Source organism: Streptopelia decaocto, assembly GCF_964273445.1.
Source record: "Streptopelia decaocto genome assembly, chromosome: 2".
Lineage (NCBI taxonomy): Eukaryota > Metazoa > Chordata > Aves > Columbiformes > Columbidae > Streptopelia > Streptopelia decaocto.
In genome coordinates, this window is record NC_138655.1 from 69,773,104 (window position 1) to 69,799,535 (window position 26,432).

The 26,432-nt window shown below is 40.3% G+C and overlaps 1 protein-coding gene across 1 annotated transcript in view; it reads right to left on the reverse strand.

Moving 5' to 3' along the window:
• Window positions 1–14,224, reverse strand: part of INO80C (INO80 complex subunit C) — a 35,287-nt gene extending 21,063 nt beyond the window's left edge. Inside the window, exon 1 of the mRNA XM_082044107.1 lies at window positions 13,781–14,224. Coding sequence (XP_081900233.1) covers window positions 13,781–14,209 — 429 coding nt within the window. The 5' untranslated portion in view covers window positions 14,210–14,224. The remainder of the gene's footprint in view (window positions 1–13,780) is intronic.
• Between the last annotated feature and the right edge of the window lie 12,208 nt (window positions 14,225–26,432).

The window sequence follows — 26,432 nt, forward strand, 5'->3', positions numbered from 1 at the left end:
TTCATTTGGTGGACTGGGACTACTCCTTGTTTATAATGTTTGACAGTTTTCTTTATTAAGAAAATTGTAACTTGGGCAAATTCATAGGCTGAATGGCATGCTGAAGCAGCTCTGGAGCTAAAAATGTCAGTATATACGGAGTGAAAAAGCACGTGTTAGTTCATACTTTCACCAAGGGTAAAAAAGAGCCCAGGTAACAGAATATTTTGATTCCCCAAGAGAAAAAAAAGTCTTCTAAATTGATGGCCTTATGACTGAAAATGGATGGAAGCATACTAGCAAAAAAGACTAGAGTAAATCACAATTGAATTTTTATGAAAACTGCCAGTACATTCCTCTCTCTATCAGAAAAATTCAATTCAGTCAAGGACTTCAGCTACACTGCTTCTTAAAGTTTAAAATACATCATTTGATACAGAACAGTTAAGGTCAAAGTATTTCAGGAGAAAAGACTGGAGGATTACAATATGCTCATGTGCCGTTAACATTGTAATGCTGCTCAGGGAGCGCATCAAAATCCTTCTGTCCAATATCGGGCTTCAGCCAAGGTAGGAGAAGGATCCAGGTCCATTCATCTGCGTGTGATTGAACCAGGGACGAGATAAACAGAAAGATATCAGCTCCTGTGGCCGACAGGAAAGCAATTCCATTCTGCAAAAAATACTCAGTTTCCTGATTCTAGTTTATTCTGTAAAACATTATCCATTTTCACAGGAAACAACATTTGAGAAACTTGCAAAACCAACACAACATTTCTTCAGGAAAAGGCGATAATTAGTTTCAAGTGAAGACGTGGTGTATCTTTCTTCCAGAGCTCCTACTCTATTTTTCTTAGGAAAAATAGATCTGAATTCGAATAGTAAATTTTACATTCAGATGTTGTGGGCTAACTGGTAAACAGATACAGAAAACAAAACTTCACTTTTGTATTTTCCCTGTTTTTTTGCACATTTTGGCACTTCCTTCTGTCTCTCTTGTCACTTTAAGTAGATAAAAATTCTATTTCTATTACGTTTCTGCTAACTACACCTACTGCTGCCACGGTGCATTAGTACATACTAGCAGTCACACTGAGAAGGCTTAGCACTGCACTCTAAAGTAACTCAGAAGACATTTCTTCCATTTGTGTCCAAGTACTTAAGACTATCACACCCAGACACAATATCAAAAAGACAAATGTTAGCGCCAGTGACGTATGGAACATTCCACTTCTAAAGCAATGGAGAATAAAAATATTCTTTCTACAAACCTTCAAAAAGTTATCAAAAGCATAACATATCAGAGAGCAGTAATTGTATCAGATACTCCAAAAGTCTTTAAATGAGGACAAGAAAAAAACCTATACTATAGTTTTTAAAATTATAAATGTCATCCTTACTGTTTGTCTCATATTATAGGACAAAAAAATTCTGGCTGAACATGCCCTGAATACTACATCCACTTTCCTTCATCTAGCAAACTCAACACCAACCATTCCTGCTTTGAATAGCACACCAGGTCTTCTGTACTCCACAAAACTGTAGGTGCATTATCCTATGGATACCTACATTTAACTGGATAATGAAAAAAACCTGGTGACCAAACCCAAAGAAACACATGGCAAATTCTAATTTCCATGAAAATAAAGTAATACAAGTATCTATTGAAGACTATTTTGAGGCTGCTCAGGAGGAAAAGGAAGGAGAGTTGTATAGTAATGCTAATTTCAAGTCAAATTTCTGAATTATCCCTGCAGAAACATTTTTACAACTAGGTGCTTGTTTACTCAACTATATAGGTTCTGTGGCCATACACTTCACCCTCATACTATATATTGAAGTTGAGGAACTGCAGCACATCCGAAAAGCACTAGACAGTTCAGTGGTTTGAATATAAACTTGTATCCTGACTACCTTTTCTTGCTGGACTTGAAACAGAACTGTTAAAAAGACTTTTCCACTACATTAGAATTAGAGAAGTTTTGGTATCACATTCACGATTCTAGGTATGAGGGAAACCTAGTATTTAATATTTTGTGATGGGCCTAAAGGGATATTTTGAGAGGTTTCCCACAATAAATTATTTATCAAATAAAAAAAATACCATCTGGACAGATAGAAAGGCGAAGGATTAAAAGGACAGTTCTGTGGCTGCAACAAAAAATGCAATTCTGGCTGCAAAAAATAAGTTTAACAAAAATTAAGGAGAAAATTGGATTTCTGACTTGAGAAAATTAAGGGTCATTAATGTAAGACTCAATCTAGAATTGCTAATTCTAGACTATGTAAACAAAGATCATCAACTTAAGGAACAGGACTTTCCCGATAACTATTTTGGTTCAAGAAGCCCAAACACGCTGTGCACATGTCAAGGAAATATTCCTATTCCGGTTTGTTGATTTTAAGAGTTGATTTTGCTGTAAGAACATTGTGCTGTTCCTCCCAGGGAAAAACAGTTCTACTAAAACACAACCACTGTTACAGCATAGGGGAATTAATACTGTCTACGTGTAGTCATTGAGTTTTTAGGCTGTGGGGAAAAGCATCCAACTCAGGGACCCTGACCGACCTATGGAAGAAGCGTATGACTGTTCGTCTAGGGAGAGTGCACCACCTTAATCACATAAATCAGTCAGCTGTCTGAAACAAGACACGGTTAACACTGAATCAGTGGGGCTGGATGTGGTCTCAGAAGGTGACTGGCCTACCTCCTGCTCAAAGTGGGGTCACCACTGACCTTGGACCAGGCTGCTCTGGGCTTTGTCCCTGCAGGTCTTGGACACCTCCAAGGACAGAGACTCCATAGTTCTCTGGGCAACAATCCATCTCCCTAGTTAGAAATCGATATCCTATAAAACAGAAAATACTGGGTTTATTAACAAAAAGCTCTTTTGGTCATGAGCAGTCACATAACTCACATTAATTACTGCCCTAATTTCTGCATGTTCCATTTCAGCAGTATTTTGCTGTAGGCCTGTTGGTTTCAGGCCATAAATGAAAAAAGTTTCTAGGCTGAGGGGTCACCTTTTATTAAATGTACCTGTTTACCTGGAAAATTCAGACAAGCTTCTGGATGGACTGCATACCAATACACCACTGACTCAAAGAAAGTCTGTTTTTATGGCACATAACTTTCATGCAGTTTCCTATAGGGTTTTAACTCCCTCCTGCTCTCTCCTAGGTGATGAGTGTTTTCATAAAAGTCTCTCCTTTCGCTGATTAACATCTCCTGTACTCCTGGGATGCCACTAAGCTTTTCTTAAAAGATGGTCTATTTGATACATACCTAACCAAACTCTAAGCAGTTGTTCTGTATTTAGCTTGGGAAGTTGCCCTTTCATTTCCAGATTTGAAAGATTTGTATGCTTGAAAGCTTATTTGATTTTTCCAGCTGTAACACTTAAGTGACACTACCCATAGCTGTAAACTTTGTTTAATTTATGCAGAAACTATCATAAGCATCTCAGCCTTTTCTGCCCTTTTTCTCATTCTTTTGCTAACTCAGAAAAGCATAAATCTGAGGAAGCAGTAAATAAGCCCGTTATGATAAGCATACTGCATCCTTATGGACACAAGGGTATGTAGAGCTACAAGCAGGCCAACACTGTAAGGGCAGAAAAGTAAAAGAACTAACTCGCTCGAAACTGTGTAGAAGGTTTCACCTCTAGACCTGTGGATGTTTGCAAAATGAGGTGTCTTTTTACATTATGGCAGATTTTGTGTAATTCACATATTAGGCAGGTTGTGCATGGAAGCACACAGAAGTGCAAGATTTTCTCTGTTTAATGAAAATTAAGGTCATATGATAGAAAATAAATCATTATTCCCTGTTTAATAAATGATAGAAGGGCAACAAAGATGATTAAGGGAGTGGAGCATCTCCCTTATGAGGAAAGGCTGAGGGAGCTGGGGCTCTTTAGCTTGGAGGAGATTGAGGGGTGACCTTATTAATGTTTACAAATATATGAAGGGTGAGTGTCATGAGGATGGAGCCAGGCTCTTCTCGGTGACAACCAATGATAAGACAGGTGGTAATGGGTTCAAACTGGAACACAGGAGGTTCCACTTAAATATGAGAAGAAACTTCTTCTCAGTGAGGGTGCCAGAGCACTGGAACAGGCTGCCCAGGGAGGTTGTGGAGTCTCCTACTCTGAAGACATTCAAAACCCGCCTGGACACCTTCCTGTGTAACCTCATCTGGGTGTTCCTGCTCCAGCAGGGGGATTGGACTGGATGATCTTTCGAGAACCCTTCCTAACATTCTGTGATTCTGTGTGATTCTGTGACAGATATGATACTGGATGCCTTTCTTCATGTGCTAAATCCTAGCAATGGCTTGCAATGCTTTACAGAAGGATTTTTCTTTTAGTTCCCCAAAAAGCTCCTTATCCACAGCACAGTCTTATAATCAACAAGGACAATTTTTTTTCCTAGGTCAGCCAGCACTTACATCCTGAGGCAGGATGATTCAACCCATGTAACTACAGATATTCACCCCTCCCAGAATGATAGACTCCACAGTTTAATTATGTATTACTCACAAAATAGTTTCCTTCTATCCATTTCAAAGTTGTTGCTTGAATTAACAGTGATGTATTTTTTTTTGCAGCATAAATGCACATTATTAGACAGCATGACTATATGGTTTTTTGGCTAGAGTTTTGGAAGGAAATTATTTCTGATCCCTGTTTGCACAACTGTGCATTTTGGATTAAAATTATCATTAGACAAAACACGTAACAGAAATAAATACCTAAAATATGTAAGCAGACCATTTTGACAACTGTGTTCAATATCAGCCTACAGAGTTGTCCTCTGTGGAACAAACAGAACCTCCATCCTCAGCTGTAGAGGAGAAAACATTTCCACACTCCCCTCCCACCACACCAGCCTGCTGTTTAGAGAGGGTGGGCCTGGGGAAAAGAGAGTTTGAATGCCCTCTGGCAGCGTCAGGGACAGGACTAACTCCAAGTGGAGGACATGGCAAGCACTTGTAAGGACACGTGATATAAAAAGCAAGTATCAGGGCCGTAAATGTGACTTCTGTTCAACTTTTGAAAGACAGGCTTTAGTACCTGCTTTCAGAATGGCAGATGTTCATGGTTCTGAATCCCAAGCGGAAAGAGATGCCTATATCTTCAGGGAGAAGTGGAATTAGGACTAGGGCCTAGTATTTCCTGCTAGCTTATTTCGGCGGCATCTCACAGAGCTTGCTGGAGTTTGTAGAATCAGTTTTATGGTACTTAGAGGCTGAAACTTACTCTCCAGGCCTTCCCACAGGCAGGGACACCGGATCTACTAATGAATCAGACCTTGAACTGCTCCAGTTTTCATTTAGGTTGTTACGGAAAACTAATAAAACCAGCAGTTAAGAGTCTCTTAGCTCGTGAAATAGCTCACTTGTAGCATAAGAGTGGTTTTCCTTGCCATGTGGTCCTTTTTCTTCTTTGTGCTACCTCTGACACCTGTTAGACATCCCTGTGAATCAGCCCAGTTCACCAGTGCCGCAGGAGATGATGCAGCTTCCCGGGAGAGGGGGAAGCTTTGGCAAGCCAGTCTTCTGACCAATGACCTCTATCAGTGGCTGAGCAGGTCTGGTGTGATGCAGGCAGCAGGAGCACGTAGCTGAGACTTGTGGAGGTGGGAAAGAGTGAAGAAGATAGGAGGAGATGGGGACTCTTTCCTTTTTGATCGTGAGAAGCCAACAGGTTGCCTAATTGTACCTCCTGAGGTTGCAGGTGTGCATTGCAGTGAGGCAAGACATGCTGTTCATGGAAATTAATTATGCTGCGAGGACCAGGCATATTTCACAACATGGAGTGTCACAACTTTTACGGCTTTCTGTAGGTCTAAATGAATTGCCAATGTCTCCATTCTGTCTTCTTGGAATGCTTAAAAAATGTGTTCAACACTCTCCCAGGCTACCAAATTAATATTTCTATTAGCATTTCTAAGCCAAAATTAATACATTTATATAACTACTAATGTCTTGCTAAAGCAAGAACTGAAGTAATTACCAAACAGAAGCATTACACTTTACAAAAATGTGAAAAACAGTCTGACACCTCTTCAAATCTGCAATATCTAGACAGTTATGTTATTCCAAATTTTCTTTCGTTAATCTGAACCTTTTTATGTATTAAATGGATTCTGAGATCGCTTTTTAGGAGCGCTACTTCTCAGACAAAATGGCATGCTAAAGCACATGCATGCAATGTTTTAGATTGCCCTTTCTCTTTCAAAAAATAACCTATTTTATCTCCTTATGACAGAAGTGAACCATCTTTATTATCCCTCCTTTCTTGAAAGTTTATTAAGAACCCTGAAACGAAGTGTGATCATAGTAAGACTCTCCATTTTCTGTTAGCTAAAGGAAAAAATAAAATTCTCTACTCGGATAAGGGGAGAAGGGTAAAAAAAACATGACACCAGCATATTGACGCCTGTAGTAAAAGTCAATACACATATGCTTTTGCCTTTCTACAACATAACACATCTGTGTTTACTCTAAATCTAAAACTAATCACATTTGGTTGGGGGGTTGGTAATTCTCTGAGACTGGCATAGACTGGCTTGGAAATTCACATACTTTTATGATTACAGATCATCTAAAGCCTTCAATATGTGATAAATGTCAGGCAAAGTCAATTCTTGGCTCTAAGTTGTGACAGTTTCCCTTTTAATCTATATTACCCTAAAAAAGCAACTCCTTTTTTTTTTTAATAAAGCTAAATGTGAAACACACATAACTTTTGCCAGATTCCCCAACAAAATCTGCTAATTATCTTTTAATTATCATTTTTCCCCATCAGGGACTGGAGGGATTCTCATTCTTTAACAGATTTGATTTCAAATGTGCAAGTGACAAAAACTGGTACCTCAGGATAATCCTGGCTCTCATTAGTGGACTGCCTGAAAATAAGCTGTTTTTTTGGGAAGAGTACAAAAAACCCCATGAGAGAAGAGATGCTCACTTTTTCAGTTGTTCACTGTCTGCTTTGTTGCAGAAATTATCTTTGTAGTCACATGTTTGAAAGGATTAGGAGATGTAAGCAGTGATCCCCTGAGTCTTTCATGCAGAGACCAGCGAGTTTGGGGGATTTTTAGTACTCTGTGGTGTGGTCACATGTGGTGTGACGCCAAAGCATGTTACCTATCTGTGGGACAACTATCCCAATATAAACATTTCCTGATAAAACCCTTAATAAGAGACAACAATTTGTTTTAAACCGGCTGAACTAGTTTTGTAAGAGCCAAGACTCTTTGGTAGGGTTGTGAATAAGGGTACAAGCGGCTGAACTTGAAGAGCTCACCTCAGCAGTTCTTATCCGTAACTACCAGTCACCTGCACCGTATCATGATATCTATGCTCCATCCAATGAAGGTGTCATTCAAATCAATTTAATTAGGTTTGAGTTAACATCCCCTGGGAGTACATTAAAGATATTGTTCCAGGCAAGCACTATCTTCAGATTGGTACTGCTTCATTGGATAAATTCATATATTTTCAGTTACTGTCATAACCTTAAGGGCTAAAATGATATTAAAAAAAAAAAAAAAAAGCAAAGTGTAGTCTAGACCATAATGATACGATAGCTTTTTAATAAACGGGCAAATACATATGTACTCACATGTCCCTACTACCATGCTCTAACAGGGTCCTGCTGTCTCTTTCAGGGCAGAAGGATTGGTAGAAATGCAACTTTATTAAATTTCTGACTACAAAGGAAAATCACACTTCTCTGTTATAGAAAGTCTTATCTGGAATAGTGTTGTAATAATCAGAGTAAGTTCAGTGTTACACTGATTGGAGTAAGTCTGTAAACAAGGTCTAAATTTGCGAGTAGGTAATTTTTAATTTCAGCTCAGAAAGTTATTACACTGTTACGTACCAGAAGACCCTCTTGTCCTAGAACACACTAAGAGCAGCAGTTCGGCTCAGTAGTTGTAGTGGTACTGACTGATTCTGCAGTTAAACTCATGCTCCCTAACCTTTCAGGAAATTGCAGCCAGACCAAATGGACTCTTTAAAACAAAGTTATTTTAAAATTGATTTGATGGTTTCCTACATACAGTGATAAGGCTTGATAAAACAGCAGAACAGGAGAACTGATCAAATCTACTGATGGTTTACAGTCCAATTCCATGCCATTTACATATTAGGGTAAGCTGTCTTTACTGGACAGATTTTGAATACATAACAGTAACCATGTTTATACATATATATTTAAGCCTTCTTGTTGAACATACAGCTATCTATCAGAACACTAATCTGATGATCTTCAGGTTACTATATAAAATATCATCGTTCAGTTACATTTAAAATAAAAATTGAGTTCTAAGTGTATCTCAGAATCATTTGTTTTATTTTCATGTTGTGCATGAGAGGACCTTATTTAAGAGGACAACAACTTTAAACCATTTGGACTTCTCTATTCTCTAATATTGTGTATAGCTTCTGTTTTTAAGCATACAACATGAGATACAGAAAGTGTGAAGTACACATGCAAGAGCTAGTTACATAAAATGAAGGTTGCCAGTTGCACTGCTGCAATTATTATAGAGATAAAATCAATATATTTAATAATTTAATTCTTGTATACCATTGCAGAAGAGGAAGTTCAGTCTTTGTTTTCTAAATGTTGTCAAGACCTGCTGCTGCTACAACAATGGAGAGGAAGGAAGCAAAGAGCATTCTCTAAGTACTTCTGTAGTTTATAGGGCAGTTTACATCAGTTCAAAATGTAAGATGAACCATGAGGCAATTCTCACACGTCTAAAGTTGTTTCACAAGTAATGTAAGCAAATATGCATTTACCATAATATTTCGCAATTTTCTCTCCTTAATTGTCCTCTGCCAAAATCAAACATATTTTTTCTTTTTTTCAGCTCATTTTCTATCTTACTGCAAATTCTGTCTTTTAAGCTTGCTAGATGCCATAGGTAAGCATTTTCGTCCATCAATTACATCTTGATGTAGAACATATTATTTTAGAAGTTTCCTGTTCCTGTATAATCTGTAAAAATAATGGTGTCAACAGTAAGGTAGAGGAATGGTGGCATTTTAAGATCAATGTCAAGATTCTACCCAGGGTTAAGTGTTAGTAATTAAAAAGCCAGGAGACCTGAAGACAAGTCTGCACAAGAGCCAGCAATGGAGCTGAACCAGCACAGCAGCTATTGGGAATCAGTGGGAAAGGATATCTAACTGAATGGTGCTACGTAAAACACTGAACAACATTGGTTTTGACACACGAATGTTACCATTTAATATACATAACAATCCTCGGCATTAAAAATCTTCTGCTACAGTAAAGATCGGGCTATTTTTAAGTGGCACAACTGCATGGGAGGAATAATTGTGTAAGGCTAATGAAACTGATGTAACCAATTTGCAATTATGCTTTCCTGTAAACTTGCTTTTAATTTTGCATTTGGTAAATACAGGCATTGTATCCAAAAAGCATATTTCTCCTTCTACAGACATGACTGACAAGCTCTATGTGCAATATGCTTCCAAAACAAATATGACTCAATACCTTTGGGCTGGTAACTCATACAAATGACGAAGAATGTTTTTTGGTAATGTCCTACAGTGTATCTGAGAGAAAGTAGCAATTCTTATGGTGGAGAAACATAATCAAAATCAGGTTTATAAAAATCTGTATGCTGTATGATAATTGTGCCTTCTTGTAGGATACACACAGCTACTCAAACTAGTTGATTACATTGCTATACTTAAGCGAATTTGTTATATAAAAAAATAAACACATTTTTGAAATCTACAGTTCTACCAGAGCAGCATGTCTGTCAGGGCGAGCACTGCGATAGCTACTTGTGACATAAAGCACATGAAATGAAAACAAACTATGTGATTTGCAGAACTTACAAAACCCCCTTTTTGTTTAATTCCACAATGATGAAATCACAGATGTGGGTAAATTCGCAGTTGGCACAATGCAAAGTTTATTTTCACATAGGCCAGGCACAAGTTTCTCAGCAGCAGTTACTGGTTAATACAATGGCAAGTCCTCAGATCCCAAGTTGATCCCTGCAAGTAGTTACAAAGTTCTTGGCAGGGATCCTCTTACCTACAGTTTGCTCGTTAACCAAGGAAATAATTCACTTTCTCTGTTCCACAATGTCAGTTTACTTAAAATAAAAATCATTTCATGCTAAGCTATGACATTGTATATTTGGTTTGCAAAAGGCTGAAAACAGCCTGCAAAAGGCTGTTAAAAATATCAAAGAGGTTAATTATGAAAGTGAACAGCCAGAGGAGTAACAAGTGCTACCTCAGACCTGTGCTGAAAGTGGTATGTATTAAAGGTGTGCACCTATCAGACTGCCAGATGAATGTCTGAAGTATTAAAATAAAATTAAAATCCCACAATGACTCATTATATTATATATTCAGAAAAAGTATGGATGATCTAGTCTTCTATTGGCTGGGGCACTTAAAGATTGGATAAATTACAAAAGAAAGCATCCAGTGCTTGTTGACTGGCTTTATTCTGAATAGTTCAGCAAACCAGAATTACTGAATGTTTCATTGTCACAGGTTTCCTTATCCAGAAAAAGTGCATTACTCAGCAATTAACTAAGGACTTTATAATGACTTCTGGAGTTTAAGATTAAATAAGGTACTGCACAAGAAAGTATCCAATGATCAATGTTTCTAACTCAAAGAAATGCAAAGCTCCCACTTAATTTCTGTTTGAACTAGCTTACTCCAGAGCTAGTCAGCAACACTGAATGTGATCGCTAGAAGGTGAATGAGCTGTTTCTTGTCCCGTTTCTGAGGTTACACATTTTCTGAGACTCATTTTTCCTTTTCCTTATGGGATTGATCTGCACTGCTGAGTTCAATGAACATGTATGCTGACTTGGACATAATGTTGAGAAATTACTCCTTTCTCCACTGAAATCACTTGTGAGAAGAACTGCAAAAACTATTTATCACACACTGTCAAAACTCGGTTTCAGTAAGAAATCATGGATTATCCCATAATAGTGGAAGCTGTCCACAGGACTAAGTTTGCTGTGAACTTCAGAAAATAGTATGTGACTGAAGGGTTTGGGGAAGTTTTTTTTTTTCAAATATAAAAGATTTTACATGCATTTACATTATATATTAGTATATAATGTTTTATCTCTGCAATAGACATACACACACGTGCACACATGCACAGAGCAGTCCTCTCCATGCTGGAAAATCCAGACTGTTGCCTCTAGCAGACCTTGAAAAAGTTGTGAAACGTGACCATGCAAGGCAGTAATTTTTTGCAGTTTCAGTGCAGTTTGTTTAGCTACATTAAGCCCTACGGTTCATACTCCCTCTCCTAGGGATAAGCCCACCAGAAAAAGAACCTATGTAAATGCCACAGGGCGAAAACAAGTGTTACAAGAGCATCGTTCAGAATGAGGAAGGGCTTGTGTCTGTGTCCTGGCATGTTTACAATGGCCTTCAGTTGTCTGGAGAGAAGATCTGCTGAAAAAATGAAGAAGTGATCCCCTCATCTGATGACTCATGTGAAAATAAGTAATCTAACTGGCAGAAGAGCATACTTTGTAGCTACATAACTGATACAGTTCATGAAATATTACTGAGAAGAATAATTTCTAGAGAAAAAACAAAACAAAGCAACACAACAACCAAAAAAACCAACCAACCAACCAAAACCACAAAAAACCCGAACAAAAACACAAAACAAAACCATGAAAAACAACAACAACCATTTTTTCCAAGCCTTTTCAACCACTTTAGCTACCAAAATATTTCTGAAAGAAGTAATACAAGGCACCTAAAGCCTAAGGCCAATGGCATCCTGGGGTGTATTAGAAAGGGGGTAGTTAGTAGGTCGAGAGAGGTTCCCCTCCCCCTCTACTTTGCCCTGGTGAGACCACATCTGGAATACTGTGTCCAGTTCTGGGCCCCTCAGTTCAAGAACGACAGGGAACTGCTGGAGAGAGTCCAGCGCAGAGCCACAAAGATGATAAAGGGAGTGGAGCATCTCCCTTATAAGGAAAGGCTGAGGGAGCTGGGGCTCTTTAGTTTGGAGGAGACTGAGGGGTGACCTTATTAATGTTTACAAATATATAAAGGGTGAGTATCACGAGGATGGAGTCAGGCTCTTCTCAGTGACAACCGACAGTAGGACAAGGAGTAATAGGTTCAAACTGGATCACAAGAGGTTCCACTTAAATTTGAGAAGAAACTTCTCAGTAAGGGTAACAGAACACTGGAATAGGCTGCCCAGGGGGGTTGTGGAGTCTCCTTCTCTGGAAACATTCAAAACTTTCCTGGACATAATCTGTGTAGCCTCATCTGAGTGTTCCTGCTCTGGCAGCGGGATTGGATTAGATGATCTTTTGATGTCCCTTCTAGTCCCTAACATTTTGTGATTCTGTGATATACACACTGACTCTGAACCTCTTCCAGGGCTTAATTTTGGAGTACAAGATGCTACCTCATGATCAAGGGGCAGACATCATCAGCTGGGGATGCCTCTGTGGAGCTCACAGTGGTGTCACACAATGCATATGAGCTCTTCTGCCCACCGTGACTGGGGGTAGGAGGTTAGGAGAAAGTCACATTAAGAGCCCTTCTCCTTCCCCTGACCCCATTCCCAAAAACTCGGGCTCTGAGGTTACATCTTCATTTCCCATTTAACTCTTAGGTCCACTTAGCTCAAGTGAGAGAAGGCCATAATGCAAAACTGCGTTTGAGCTGCACACAAAAGAACTAGCAGCTGTTAAATTGTGCTCGTTTATGTACTAGTCCCCCCTCTGTGACAGATCAACTAGCACAAATTAAAATAATCATCATGCACAATTAGAGGCTTGTGCCCATACAGGACTCAAGTGTGGCATAATGTCAGTTACAAAGGAAACTACTGAAGCACGGAAAAAAAAAATTAACAACTGCAAGATGGCTTGATCAGAAAGCGTCAACACATACAATCACAGAATCACAGAATGACAGGGATTGGAAAGGACCTCAAAAGATCATCTAGTCCAATCCCGCTGCGGAGTAGGAACACCCAGATGAGGCTACACAGGAAGGTGTCCAGGCAGGTTTTGCATGTCTCCAGAGTAGGAGACTCCACAGCCTCCCTGGGCAGCCTGTTCCAGTGCTCTGGCATCCTCACTATAAAGTTTCTTCTCATGTTTAAGTGGAACCTCCTGTATTCCAGTTTGTACTCATTGCCTCTTGTCTTATGATTGGTTGTCACCGAGAAGAGCAGCGATTTTAAACACAGTTTTAACTCAATCTGGGTTAAGCTTTGCCTCTTCATTACACATCCATTTAGAGAAAGCATGAGAACTATACTAGCGGTCTAGTTCTTTACACCGAGAGGACACAACCTCCGCGCCACCGGGGGATGAAAGAAGCGGCCTGGCACTCGAGCGCTCAGGGGCCTGGAAACAAACTGCCGACTCGAGGGCCACCGGAGCCCCCGGCTTAGCGGCAGGGACCCGGCGGCCGGCCTTTCCCTGGGCCCCAGCAGCTTCCAGTACGGCCACAGGCGGGACTGCCGTGGAGGCGCGGCAAGCCCGACGGGAGAAAACAGCGCGGCCAGAGCAGCTCGGAAACCATAGTCCCCACAGGGGACTCACGGTACCGGACACACGGTACCGGACAGTGCGCCCCGCCCCCAGGCACGCCCCAACCTCCTTCCCGAACCGCACGCGCGCTGCCGTTACTCCTCCCGCGAGCATGCGCAGAAGGGGGGGGGGGTGTGGGGGGGGGTGTGGAGGTGGTCGCGGCGCACGCGCGCTGGCCGTCCCGCCCCCATTACCTGCGAGGCGCTCGGCCCCGTCGCTTTCTTTTTCTTGGCGGGGCCGCTGCCGGTGCCCGGGCTCGCCGGCCGCTTCTTGCTACGGGATGGGGCGCCGGCAGGAGAAGAGGCCGCCGCGGGGATCAAAGCCGCCATTTCTCCCCGCCGCGCCCTGGCTGAGCACGCCGGTGGGCCGGAACCGGGAGCGACCGTTTCCCCCTCCCCCTCCCGGCCGCCGGGCAGCCCCGCGCAGGCGCAGTGGCGGCGCGGGCGCGGTTCTGCGGTGGGGCAGGCGGGCATGCGTAATAGCGGTGGCGCGACCTTCCCCTCCCCCCGGCCGACGGCTGTCAGGGTGGCCGTTAGCGAGGGGGCTGAGGAGGCCGTTATGGCGGTTCGTTCTCCCCTTGTGAGGGTTTCTAGGGTGGGCGGGCAAGCCCGGTGCTGTAGCATCTAGGGCGAAGCCCCATGAGAAGCAGCCCGCCCCCTCATTGCCTCCCCACCCGGACTGCGCTGGCCCGGGCCCCCGAGGGAGCTCAGTTCACCCTGCCTGGCTGCGCGGCCCCGGGCTCGGCTTGGCCTGTGTGCATGCGGGGTGACAAAATGTGGCTGGATTTGGGAGGTGATGGGTGTGCAAGGCTAGAAAGAGCACTGTTGCTGAGCCCCAGGTGTCGCAGAGGCTTTTGAGCCCTGCAGTGTGCAGCCGTTTTGGGAAGTGTACAGTAAAAAGCTGTGTAAGATTTGACTGGTGAGGCTGCATCTGGACTACTGTGTCCAGTTTTGGCTCCCTAGTTTAAGAGCACAAGGAATTACTGCAGGGAGTCCAGTGGCAGGCTACAAAGATAATGAGAGATCTGGAGCATCATTCTTACAAGGAGAGACTGAGAGAGCTGGATCTGTTCAGCCTGGAGAAGAGAAGGCTGAGAGGAGATCTTACAAATGTTTATAAATATCTCAAGGGTGGATGTCAAGAGGAAGGGTCCAGACTCCTTTCAGTGGTGCACAATGATAGGATGAGGGGCAATGGGCACAGACTGAAGGACAGGAGGTTCCATCTGAATATGAGTAGAAACTTCTTTACTTTGAGGGTGTCAGAACACTGGAACAGGCTGCCCAGAGAGGTTGTGGAGTCTCCTTCTCTGGAGACATTCAAAACTCACCCGGAGTGATCCTACGCAACCTGCTCTATGTGAACCTGCTTTAGCAGGTGGGTTGGACTAGGTGATGTCCAGAGGTCCCTTCCAACCCCAACCATTCTGTGATTCTGTGAATACAGGCTGTAGTTTGAGAGAGAGACCTAGCCCATGCACAGTGTGAGCACTGGAGGACAGTGCTGTGTATGCAGGCAAGTCCTATCTTAAGCGTGCCCAAAATGAGGTAAGGCAAAATGCTTTCAGACCATGAGAAGGGTCTGTAAGTCTCTAATGTGTCAGCTTTTTCCAGTTGCTGTGATAAAACATGCATCTGGTTTTAATTGCTCCCTTCAGCTCTAAGATCATGAGCTCTGAGAAGGCTACTGATATGTGTTCTGTGTTATTGTCCACCCTGTATAATATTTTTTACATACAAGTTTTAGGTAATTATAGTTGTCATTAAGGTTTTTCAGAATATGACTACAGGTAACTGATAGTAAGTGTCTTTCTGGGTAATTCATACTGTTACAGATTTGATTGCATCCACCCTGTGTTGACATGGCTAGGGAACTGGTCCAACAGTCTTTGCTGCATTGGAATCTGGAGTAATTTTGCACCAGAGCAATGTATCAGAATAGGCTTGTGGTGATTTGGACTGTGCTCCAGAGTGTTTTACAGTCTTGTTACTGTCTGTGCTGTTTCATACCCTACCCCAGAGAACTGGTAGGTGGTAATATGGATGGGATTGCAGACAGTTTTCAAGTTGGTTGGTGGCTGATAAAACTCTTTAGCTTCTTTATGCTTGCATGCACCTGCAGTCAGCATACTGGTCAACTTATCACCATATTTGTTTGAGCTACCTCTGTACAATGTGCAACTACCAGGCTTCTAGCTGCAGCTATAGGAGATCCTGCCTCAGGGCAGGCCTTGCAGAGAGGCAGAGGTCCAAGAAGTTGGAATTCAGGCATAAAAATTAGGTCACGTTTATAGATGGTGCCATAATGAGGACTGAGCTTGGTCACAGTGGGGGTGCCAGGCAGTGCTGTGTAAAACAAAAGCTTTGAAAGCACCCTGGAAGAAAGTTGAGGACAAAAGCCTGGGCTTCCAGGCTGTGTTCCAGATACCTGTGTATGTAGCAGAAAAGCAGGACAAGATTTGCTTTCCAGGGGCATAAGCAAAGTCTTGTACAAGTATCCAAGCCTCATCTTCTCCTTCCCAACTGGAGTTGCTGTCATTCTGCCTGAGCATGCAGGCTGCCAGCGGCACTGCAGGGCCGGCTGGTAAACACGATTGCGTTTGCCCTCAGTGATCGTTCAAGCTGACGTGTGCTATGCAGTATGTGTTTCTTCTCACTTCAAATGACAGCCTCCTGTTGCATGCTCAAGATGGTGACCTGAGTTTGAAATTAGCAGTAGTGGCCCCTGGGAATTGCAGGGGAGTTGTGTCCCCTGAAAAAGCCAATCTGCTTTGCTGTGTGCTCAAAGCTTTGATCTTGCCTTAGTCAGCCTTTTTTTGTTCCCAGTGCTGGGTCCTATCTCCCATGCACATGCTGTGTCCTCAGCTCCCAGCCATGCCCAACTAGAAAGCAAGCATACCTTATCACAGGAATGTTTTTATCGAGAGAAGCACCTTAAACCCACTGCAGAGTAGATGTTGCATGTGAATCATGTAGTGAATTAACGTGCTGCTTCAGTGGAAGTTTTTAAATAGCACTTAAGCATTTTCTTTTCTGTAGCCATTTTTATCAATTGGTTTACTAAAAACAAAATCACAAGTCCCATGGGTATTGCAGCAATATTAAGTACAATGCAATTTTACACTGTACCAAATGCTTTACGATCCCAGGAGGCCTACAAATCACTGGAAAAGAGCAATAATGGAAATGTAAACATTGAGAGTGTCCACGGGGGATGAGTAATAGAATTAGGATGTGGGAAGGGCTGTGGAGTTTCAAAGCTGCCTTCTCTCCACTCCTTGAGTGGCTGTCCAGATCCAGCCCTGCTGAAAATGAAGAGGTGTTGGTCTGGTGAACAAGTGCAATATGTATCTAACTAGGTTCCTTTTTGGTTTGTGGTATAGACGAGGGCTCGCCTGAAGAAGTGCAAATTGCAGTTGCTAGTCTGGCTTGGTGTGACGTGGCTCTTCCTGCTGTTCATTTTGAACCTGGCTCGAGGTGAATACCCTTCTACTCACTAGTACTGCAAGGTCTATTTTTTTATATGCTACCTCAATAATTAGAAAATTAAATACAGCTCAGCAATAATTGTACGTGCTCTTTGATGTGAGCAGTTTCCCACTTGCCTGTTAGTACTAAGTCTCAGTGAACTGGAAAGGTTCCTTGTACTTTTGTAGACAGTATGTGAGGAAAAATGCATAAGGACTCTGGAGTCTCCTGAATTAGGGAAGAATAGCTCAGGATCCTATCCCAGGTTTGTGAGGTTTTGTTTTGTTGTTGTTTGGTTGTTTGTTTTCCTCCCTTTGATTTTATGGAAATTGACAACTAATGACAGTTTTCTCATTATGCAGAGGGGATTACTCCAGTTGAGGCGTATTGGGTGCCTCATGACTAGGATAATTTAAATAATTTTTTCTTAATGGAGGAAGAAAGTGATAAGAGAAGAAAATGTTTGGAAAACCAGGGGAAGGATCTTTAGCATGAGTTAGGATAAAGCAAAGCAGAGCAGAGAGAGTGAGGACCCCAGCAGCTGTGCTCTGCCCCTGCGCAGCTGCGTCTGTGAGTCACAGGGGTCCTGGCTGGTCCCTCCCATGCAGGGGGCTCTGCTATGATGTGTGACATCACAACCGGGACAGCAAGGAGCAACCTGAGCTGGAGAAGAATGGCCTCCCATTGTGAATGTCAGTAATATGTATCTGGAGGTGCAGGGAAAGCTGATGGAGAAGATCCATAGGCAGAAATGGTTGGGGCAGCACACGCTTGGTCAGAGCTGCTCCCTGCCCCAGGAGCTGCTTCCCAGTGAGCAGGGAGTTGTGCAAGCTCCCTTGCTACCCGTGCTGGTGACCTGACCCAGCAGAGCAGCTGGCTGTGATGGGATGCCGTTCGACTGCCATGTTCAGGCTGTGGAGGAGCAAATGCCTTGGATGCTTTCAGTCCAAATGCATTGGTACTCTTCTGCTCCATCAAAAGGAAAAACCTGGTCTCCACAACTATGAATTTATTCTGCTCCAAGCTTTGAAACTGAATCTCTCCCAGTACCTAATTTACATCCCACCTGGTTGTTTAGCTTCCAACATTCCTACTATTCTTAATTCTCTACTATCAGAAAAACGAGGGGTTAAAAATGAAATTGTCTGTGGCTTCACTCATTGGCCATATTGCAGTTTATAAAATTGTTAGGTATCTAAAATGATGTGAGAGAATACACATAATCCTTCTGTATGCCACTGAATTAAACTGAAAGTTTTAAAATTATTACATAACCTCTTTCTGTATTTGTTTTCATATGTACAAAATAGGGATAACTTTTTTGCTAGATGGTAGGATGAACTCAATGTAGCAAGTTGTGTCATTTGAAAAGTATCTTCTAATAATGGTTACATAGTAATTTGTACCATTACAATTTCCTGTACAGTATCAGGCAACTTTTCTGTTCATTTATCCATCTTTAGCAGTGTTGCACAGATGCAATATGTGCTATGATTTTTAAGTGTTTACTCTTTAAAAAGACTTAAGTTTTATTAAAAAAAAAACCAACAGCAACAACAACAAAAAAAAAACCACAACAAGAACAAAAAACCCCAAACACACACACACACACACACAAACAACAACAACAACAACAACAAAAAAACACAACTTTTTTTTCTCATGGTTAGTTGTGTATGTGTCTACTGGGTGCCATTCTCTGGAAAAAGAAAAGATTAAAGTTCTTAGCTTCACCACTCTTATCAAGTGAAAACCGATAGATTCCTGCAGGGTAGTTTGTGAGGTCTGGTGGTATTTTGTACATTATTCTTTAAAAGTATTTGGAGGCTTTGATGACTTTTCAGAGCCTGCAGTGTGAACTCTTGTGATTTGCATTTGTTCCCTGCAATTTGCAGCTGCAGGCACTGCACTAGCTTTCTTTAAATATAATGCCAAATGCCTTTAAAATAGGTATTTGAACTTTGGATTAAGGAGACTACTTTTGTAATATTAAAGGCTTTTTTACTGCACACATCAAATATCTAACTTTCAATGCAATCTTCCTGTTAGAAGTTTTGACAAAGCCATTGCTATATTCTTCATAACACAAAAAGAGAAGCAGGGTCTTTAGAAATGCCTTTTGTGCCATTTTCCTAGTAGCCTTTCCTTTTCAAAGTTTATTTTAAAATGTGATGAATTTGACACATCAGAAATGAGCAGTAAGAGAAGAGTCAAAGTGCTGTTCTGTTTGCATTTTAGTTATACTTTATTTGAATTTTTTGCTACTGACTCAGTAAAGTTATGTTGACAGCACACTTGCTGTTTATCAGTACTGTTGTCTGGAGTGTGGACTTACCAGAAATTGTATGCATACTCTGCCTGGCAAGTTTAACCAAAATATTGCGTAGATGAGAGAAATCTAACCCAAAAGTTGAGGTTAAATACAGATTTCACTATGATAAAATAGAGTTCTACACTGGAAAAAAACTATGGCATGTAATATTTGACTTTGACTTTAAACGTTATTCTGTTTGCGTACACTGTGAAAGGAAGAAATGCTGCTGTGTAGTTAATGGAATTCTATGTATCCAGGGTAATTATTTATTACGCAGTATTTAACATATTTACCCACTGTCTCAAAAGATTTAGGAATTAATTTTTCATATTAGATTTAATCTTATCTTTTTGAAAGTGAAAATGTGTTAGAGTGTCCCCATTTAGTTTGCATTCAGATTCTGATTAATGTTTTCTGCAGTTATTCATGTGAACAAGATCTTGATTTCTGAAATGCTCAGCTGAGAAAGATAAAAATGTCATGCTACTCATTTGCATAATCTTTAATGCAGTAACCACCTTGAAAATGCTGTACGTTTGTAGACTGAAAAAATGTGGATTAGCTGAGTAAGTAATCTGATTTATGAACTTAAGATCTTGGTGGAATGGCAAATAGTTTGTGAGCAATCTGGAGACTTAGCATGGTCATATAATTAATTTATTATTACTTCTAAATAAAGAATAAATTCACAGAAATAAAAATGTCCCATTGAATTCATTAACAGAAGAGGAGTTGAAGTCACTGAATAAATAGCTCACAGGGATTAGCTCATGCCTGTCTGCTTGTTAGAGCAAGTGTTCTGGTGCTATAGCACTTTTAGTTCTATAGTGATTTTTGCACTTGCTTGTAGATTAGGGCTGTGGTATTTTTATTGCAGTTAGGATATAAATTTAAAGAAGGTAATATTGCTAACTGTATCCCTAATTGTTAGTAGGCCATCTGCAAGTGTTATCTGCTTTGTTCAGTATTATTTTCTCAATGAAAAACAAACAAAAAAAAACAACAAAAAACAAGAATAAAATATGAAGATGCAGAATGCAGCCAATATGTGACACCTGCTTGATAATGTCTTCACTTTATGGTTATTTGTCAGTGACACTTTTTTTTTCCCAAATGCAAACTATGAATTCAGGTGCTAGGTAAACCACTCTGGTGGGTGCTGAACTAGTCAGACTATACCCACTGTCTTAGCCAACGACTGTAGGAGTCTCTGCTGAGTTGCTAGTGTGCAAACCAGATGATGGGATGGAAAAAAAAAAACAAAAACAAAAACAAAACCCCTAACTAAATTTGCAGAAGTGGTGTATTTTTGTTTGTTAAATTTTTATATATAAATAAATCAGCACAGACAAGCACAAATTCATAAATTATTTTTACAGCCAGTGATCTTTAAGAGTCTGGTGAGTTGACTCTGGGAAATCTGTAGGGACCATGTGAGATGACCAGGAGAAGCAGATTAATACTGCTTCACACTAATGCAATTTTTGTGATATTCTGCCCAAAGATCATCTCTTCTTGGGGAAAAAAAGTGTTCTGAAAGACAGAACAGAAAAGAAATGAAAAATGAAAATGATTGGAACAACATAAATCACGAGCTGGTGTAAAAATGAGTAAGAGTTGCAGAAGAAGGCTTTGTAGAGCCTGCGTGAGGTATGAGCTGAGTGTGGATCGGCAGAATCATGGTGCCCTGGGATACAGACGTCGCAGAAAGCCTGCGAGGCACGTGCTGTGATCCTTCCCCTTGTCAAAGCTTTGGCTGGGCTCAGTGTGAATGCTGTGTCTGGCTTTGGGCATCATGCTTCTAAACTCTCCAAATCTTTCCTGGCTTTCTTGAAGGGAAAAAGGGGATGCTCTGAGGTCTAGGAAGCGTGATCTGGGAAGAGTGAGTGAAATGTTGGGTTATGTGTGTGGCATAAGAAGGAAGAGGGGGCTGGAGGAGATTTCTGCAGGAAAGAAAGAACTGTTCTCTGTGACCATTGTAGATGAACTCAATTTCCTGAGCAGTATAGGCCATTTTTTATATACTAACCATACTCCACACAGGGTTTTTTTTACTAGTAATGACCCTACTGGAATAATCTGTTTTGTTACTTTCTGCAATGCACTTAGGTGGGTAATATTAATATGTAGAGGAATTTTGGTATTTGGGGGTGGGTGGTCATGCTTTTTCGGTTGGTTTATGGTTTTTTTTTCAGTAAGGAAGATTCAGGTTATATCACAAAAAGCTTTTTTTAGAGAGGGCCAGCTTCACACTAGAATAGCTTGCTTTTGAAGGTTTTGAAAAACAGGTTAGACATCTACCACAAAAGATCATGCACAAGTGATTCTACCAAAAGACATGAGAGTAGAGTAGATGACCTCTCAAGAATTTTTCCAGTTCTGTTTTCTGTGATTCAGTCAATTCCATCATTATTCATAAAAGGCATGTGCTTTCATGCAGAGAAGTGAGAATGTGAGGCTGGCCATACGGGGTCAGACTGTTTAACCCAGTACACCGACCTTGGTGGGAGCTGAAAGCAGATGTGCAGAGAAGACTGTACAAACAGGGCAACTACACAGGATGACACTTGTTCTGCAGATGGTTTCTGTGTTTTTAGTAGCTCTTTGTAGATTCCAGTTCTATGAATTCATCTGGTGCTCCTTGAACAAGCCTGAGCTGTTAGTGTTCACAGTATCCCACAAACAGAAGTTCTTGCAGCTGAGTCACATGTGTGAAGACCCACTTATTTCTCTTGGTTTGGACCCTGCCTCTCTTCTAGCTTCAGTTGGTGCTTTTTGGCTCTTATTTTGGAGAGACATTAAAGACCCACCCTCTCCATTGCCACTAAAGACTTTATAGACCTTTATGTTATTCAGACTTAAACATTTCTGGTTTTAGACCCAAGAGTTCTAACTTACTTAGATATTTTTCCTATGGAAGATGATACTTGGATTCTCCTTGCTACCTTGTTTTGAACATTTTCAGTTCTACTGTATATTGTTTTGAGAGGGTGGCACAAACTGCACACAGTATTTAAGATGCATGAGCTCCATAGGTTGCAAAGAGATATTTTCAGTTCTGTTGTCAGTTCCTCTTCCAATAATGGTTTTTCTTTTTTTCACTGCTGTTGAGCACTAAGCTTATGTTTCCATAATCTGTCTGTCATGATCTCAGGGTCTCTCTTCCTGAGTAATACTGGTCGACTCATTGTGTACGTGAAATTTGGACAGCTTTATTCTCCTGTGTATCATTTTACATTTATCTATATTGAATTTCCTGTGCTGTTTTATTGACTAATTACTAAGTCACATAAGGTCTGTGTGTAGTTCTTCATTATGAACCCTCACCTTCACTACCCTAAATAATGAAGTAGCATCAGCAGCTTTTGCCACCTTACTACACCCCGTTCTAGCTTGCTTATTAATACAATGAGCAGCACAGTCCCAGGACAGACCTCTTTGAGGACTATTTATTTCCCCAACTCTTTCAGGTAATTATGTCCTATTTTTTGACAAGTTCTTACTCTGTCCAAGAACCTTCATTATTTTTTGGTATGTGCTTAGGTTCCTTAAGATTTCTGGAAATCCATATAGATTGTATCAACTGGATTTCCAGTGTCTGTGTGGTCACAGACATAAAAATATGACAGTAGTAGCAAACAACATGATTCTCTTTCACATAAGAAACTATGTTTTTCACCAAATACAAATTTGTTAGTTTAAGCACAGTATTATGTCCCTAGTTTGGATGCATAGACTTTCTGTCTTTATTTTTATAATACTGGAATTATAAATGGATGAATTTTACTGCTTGAAGAAAGATTTTGATGAAGAATGTCGCTAACAGTGTGCTGTTGAGTACGTCATATTATACAGTAAAACGTTTTGCAAATGCATTTGAAGATTTTCAATAGACATGATTAGTATTTAAAAGAAAAACTATATTATTTTTCAGCACTGTTTAGTGTTATTGCTGAGATTATTGACAAAAAATGTGTGTCAGCCTGTTGTAGTGTCCTTTTTATTTCCTAATTTGTGGTTGAATACGGCTCAGCAAACTTGAGTGAAAGGTGAAAGGAAGAAGAACGGGTAGCCTCAGGTCAGGGTTGTGCTCCCCTGGTCATGTCCTTTGCTCTGAGTTTGGCAGAAGAGCTGAGTTTACTTGCTTGCATTAGATGTATATATATAGCTGTACGCAAACAAGGAATTTTGCTAATTATTTCATTGTATGAGCAAGCTAATATCCCTGCTCCTTTAACGGAGAGGAGCCCATCATTAAAAATGTAATGCGCATTTTTGTGTAATTAAAAATGGTGCATCTGAGTACTTTTCAAGGTTTTTCCCTTCCCCCAGTTCCTTCCTTCCTCCAACGCAGTTCTGGCGGGGGGGTGTGTTGTTTCCTGTAGCAAATATTAAGGGCTGATATGAACAGAAGATATTGACTTTATCACTTTTCATCTTTCATGATTGAAAGCAAATGTTTTCTGCATTATATTTTTTCTTTTAGCTACAAATACCATTTAAATTCCTCTCCTGAAAGGTTCCAAGGAATCCATCTTCTCCAGCTAAGGATCTGCAAATGCATATAATTATACCTAATAATTCCACCACTGTCAGATTAGATTGATTTTTAGTCACTTTTGTGCAGATTAGATTCAACTCAGGTGCTCAAAGTGAAAGAAGGTGCATTAATCTGCAGTGACATTCTGTCTCTCCCAATTAGCGAGTTCTAAGAGAGGTTAGATAATGCAAGTTTGATGGTGTGAAGCGTTTTTGTTCTCCCACGGACTTTAGTAAAGTTAAGGAGGTTTAGGCCTTCAGAGGTAACCATCAGCAGTTTCAGTGTTGGGCCTACAAAAATAGGCATGAAAAACTCCTGGAATTCCTGACAGATTTAAAGGCTGGGGACAAATGGTGGTGTTTAAACAGAGATTTTGAAGTAGACATTGAAAAAAACGAAATATCTATAATGTAAGCTTGTAGTGTCCACATCTCCATGCAATCAAAACATGTCTTTCAAAATTTGATTAGCATATTGACATTTATAATGTGTGAAAGTTTGCATGTAGTGGTTTATCTAATGCTGCATAACCTCATTGTCTGACACGTATTGTTCCTGTGTAGTGTTGAAGGTCACACACGTGGTCAGACCATAATTTTAATTATTTTCAAAGCAACAGAACATTAGCATTACAGAAGTGAACAGTGAAGGACAAAGTACTGAAAAATGAAGTGCAAATAAATGACATTGCAATGTGTGCATGTCTTCTGATTTGGCAGAATTAATGCTGGCAAAGCTTTGCTGTAGCTCAAAGTATATGTTTATTGCTTAATTATCTCAGTTACTGAATATGCTCATTGCATAATCTGGGGAAACAGTAATTGAGTCCATTACTGTAGATAAACAATTGCCAATTTATAGTACTTCAGAAAAAAATCTTGACTGTAAACAGATGTTACAAAATCTAAAATATTGATGCTATCTTATTTTTAACATGATGAAATCTTAAATGATTTCCTTAATGTGCACTCTGCCAATGCTTGTTGAAAATATTGCCAATATTTTTCTTATTTCTTGGAGAAAGGAGTCTACTCTGATTATATTAAAAACATTTTTCCTTTTCACACTTGCCTTGATTTTTGTATGAGGTATTAATTTTTTTGTTTATATTTTTAATGTTGATATTAGCTAATGTCAAGAAGCAAGTTCTTTTTAATAACTGAGGACTGGCTTTTGATTAAATGAGAGCAATATAGGATGCAATTTGAACTGATGGAGCAATGATGATTTTGTAGGCGTGTAGGCATTTTTCAATCTCCTACTTAAAAAGATATAATGGGTTCATCCTATTTTAGGAATGTTTGCATAAATCCCAATTTAATGTTAAAACAAACGAAAAACCAAACCTGATAAGAGCTCAGTATTAATACCAGGAGCTATTTTGAACAGCTTGGTGAGATGCAGGGGTTTTCCTGGAGGTCATAATCTCTTCTAATTTTTAGATTTAATTCCTTATGTTTTGCAAGGCTGTTAACCCACCTAATCCCAAAGCAGTGGTCAGTGTCCACTTTCCCACTTTCATAAAGCTTGAACTGATTGTTTAAAACTGTACCATAGGTTTGAAAGAGGGAATTTTGCTACATCTGAAACACTCCATGTAAGAAATAGGTTGGCGGGGGGGCGGGGGGGGGGGGGGGTGGGTGTTTATTTATGGGGGGCTTTTTTCATCTGTTTGGGAGTTTGTTTGTGTTTTGTTTTGTGGGCTTTTTTGGTTTGGTTTGGTTTTCCTTTATTGGTGATTATGACTTATCTAGTGCTTTAAAATACATAATTACTAGACCAAACTCCTGCATCTGCAAGGACACCATAGTCTTGTCTGAATTATTTCTGTTTGGATGAAGCAAGGCCTGGGCTGATTCCTCCTGGAGACAGAGGAAAACTCTCCACTGACCATAGCAGGAGCTAGAATTCCTCCACAAAAAGAGGAGTTACTTTATGCACATAAGAAAGTTATGTGACTCTAAAGCTGGAATTGGCACCTCTAATGTCATAATATGAGAATGAAGTTGCAACCTGTGTGAAGGACTTTCTGTCTTGTAACCACTCCCTTGCTTTGTTAGGTTATGTATTCATGTATTACAATATACGCTATATAGCAATGATAGATTTATATATATATATATACATATATATATATAAAAATATAGAGAGATTTTATTTTGTAGCGTAATTGGAAGTCACATATGTAGACACACACACATATATACATACATATATATATATAAAAAACTTCTATACACATGCGTGGAAGTGTGCATGTGAGTGAGTGTATGTAAAAAGCACTCCAGAGGGCTCTCGTACTATCGTTAAAGTTTTGCTATTAAGTATAGTAAGAGTGAGTACACGCTTCCTGTTATGCAGAATTATTCTCCCAGTCTCAGGGGGCAATTTTGTATCTTATGTCTGCAAAATGAAACCGATCTCACAAATAACTTGGCCCAGAAGTGTTCATTTAGTCTTGGAAGTAGTCCCACTGAATTTAATGAGCCCTTAGATGGTAAATACTTTGGGGTCTTATTTTTCTT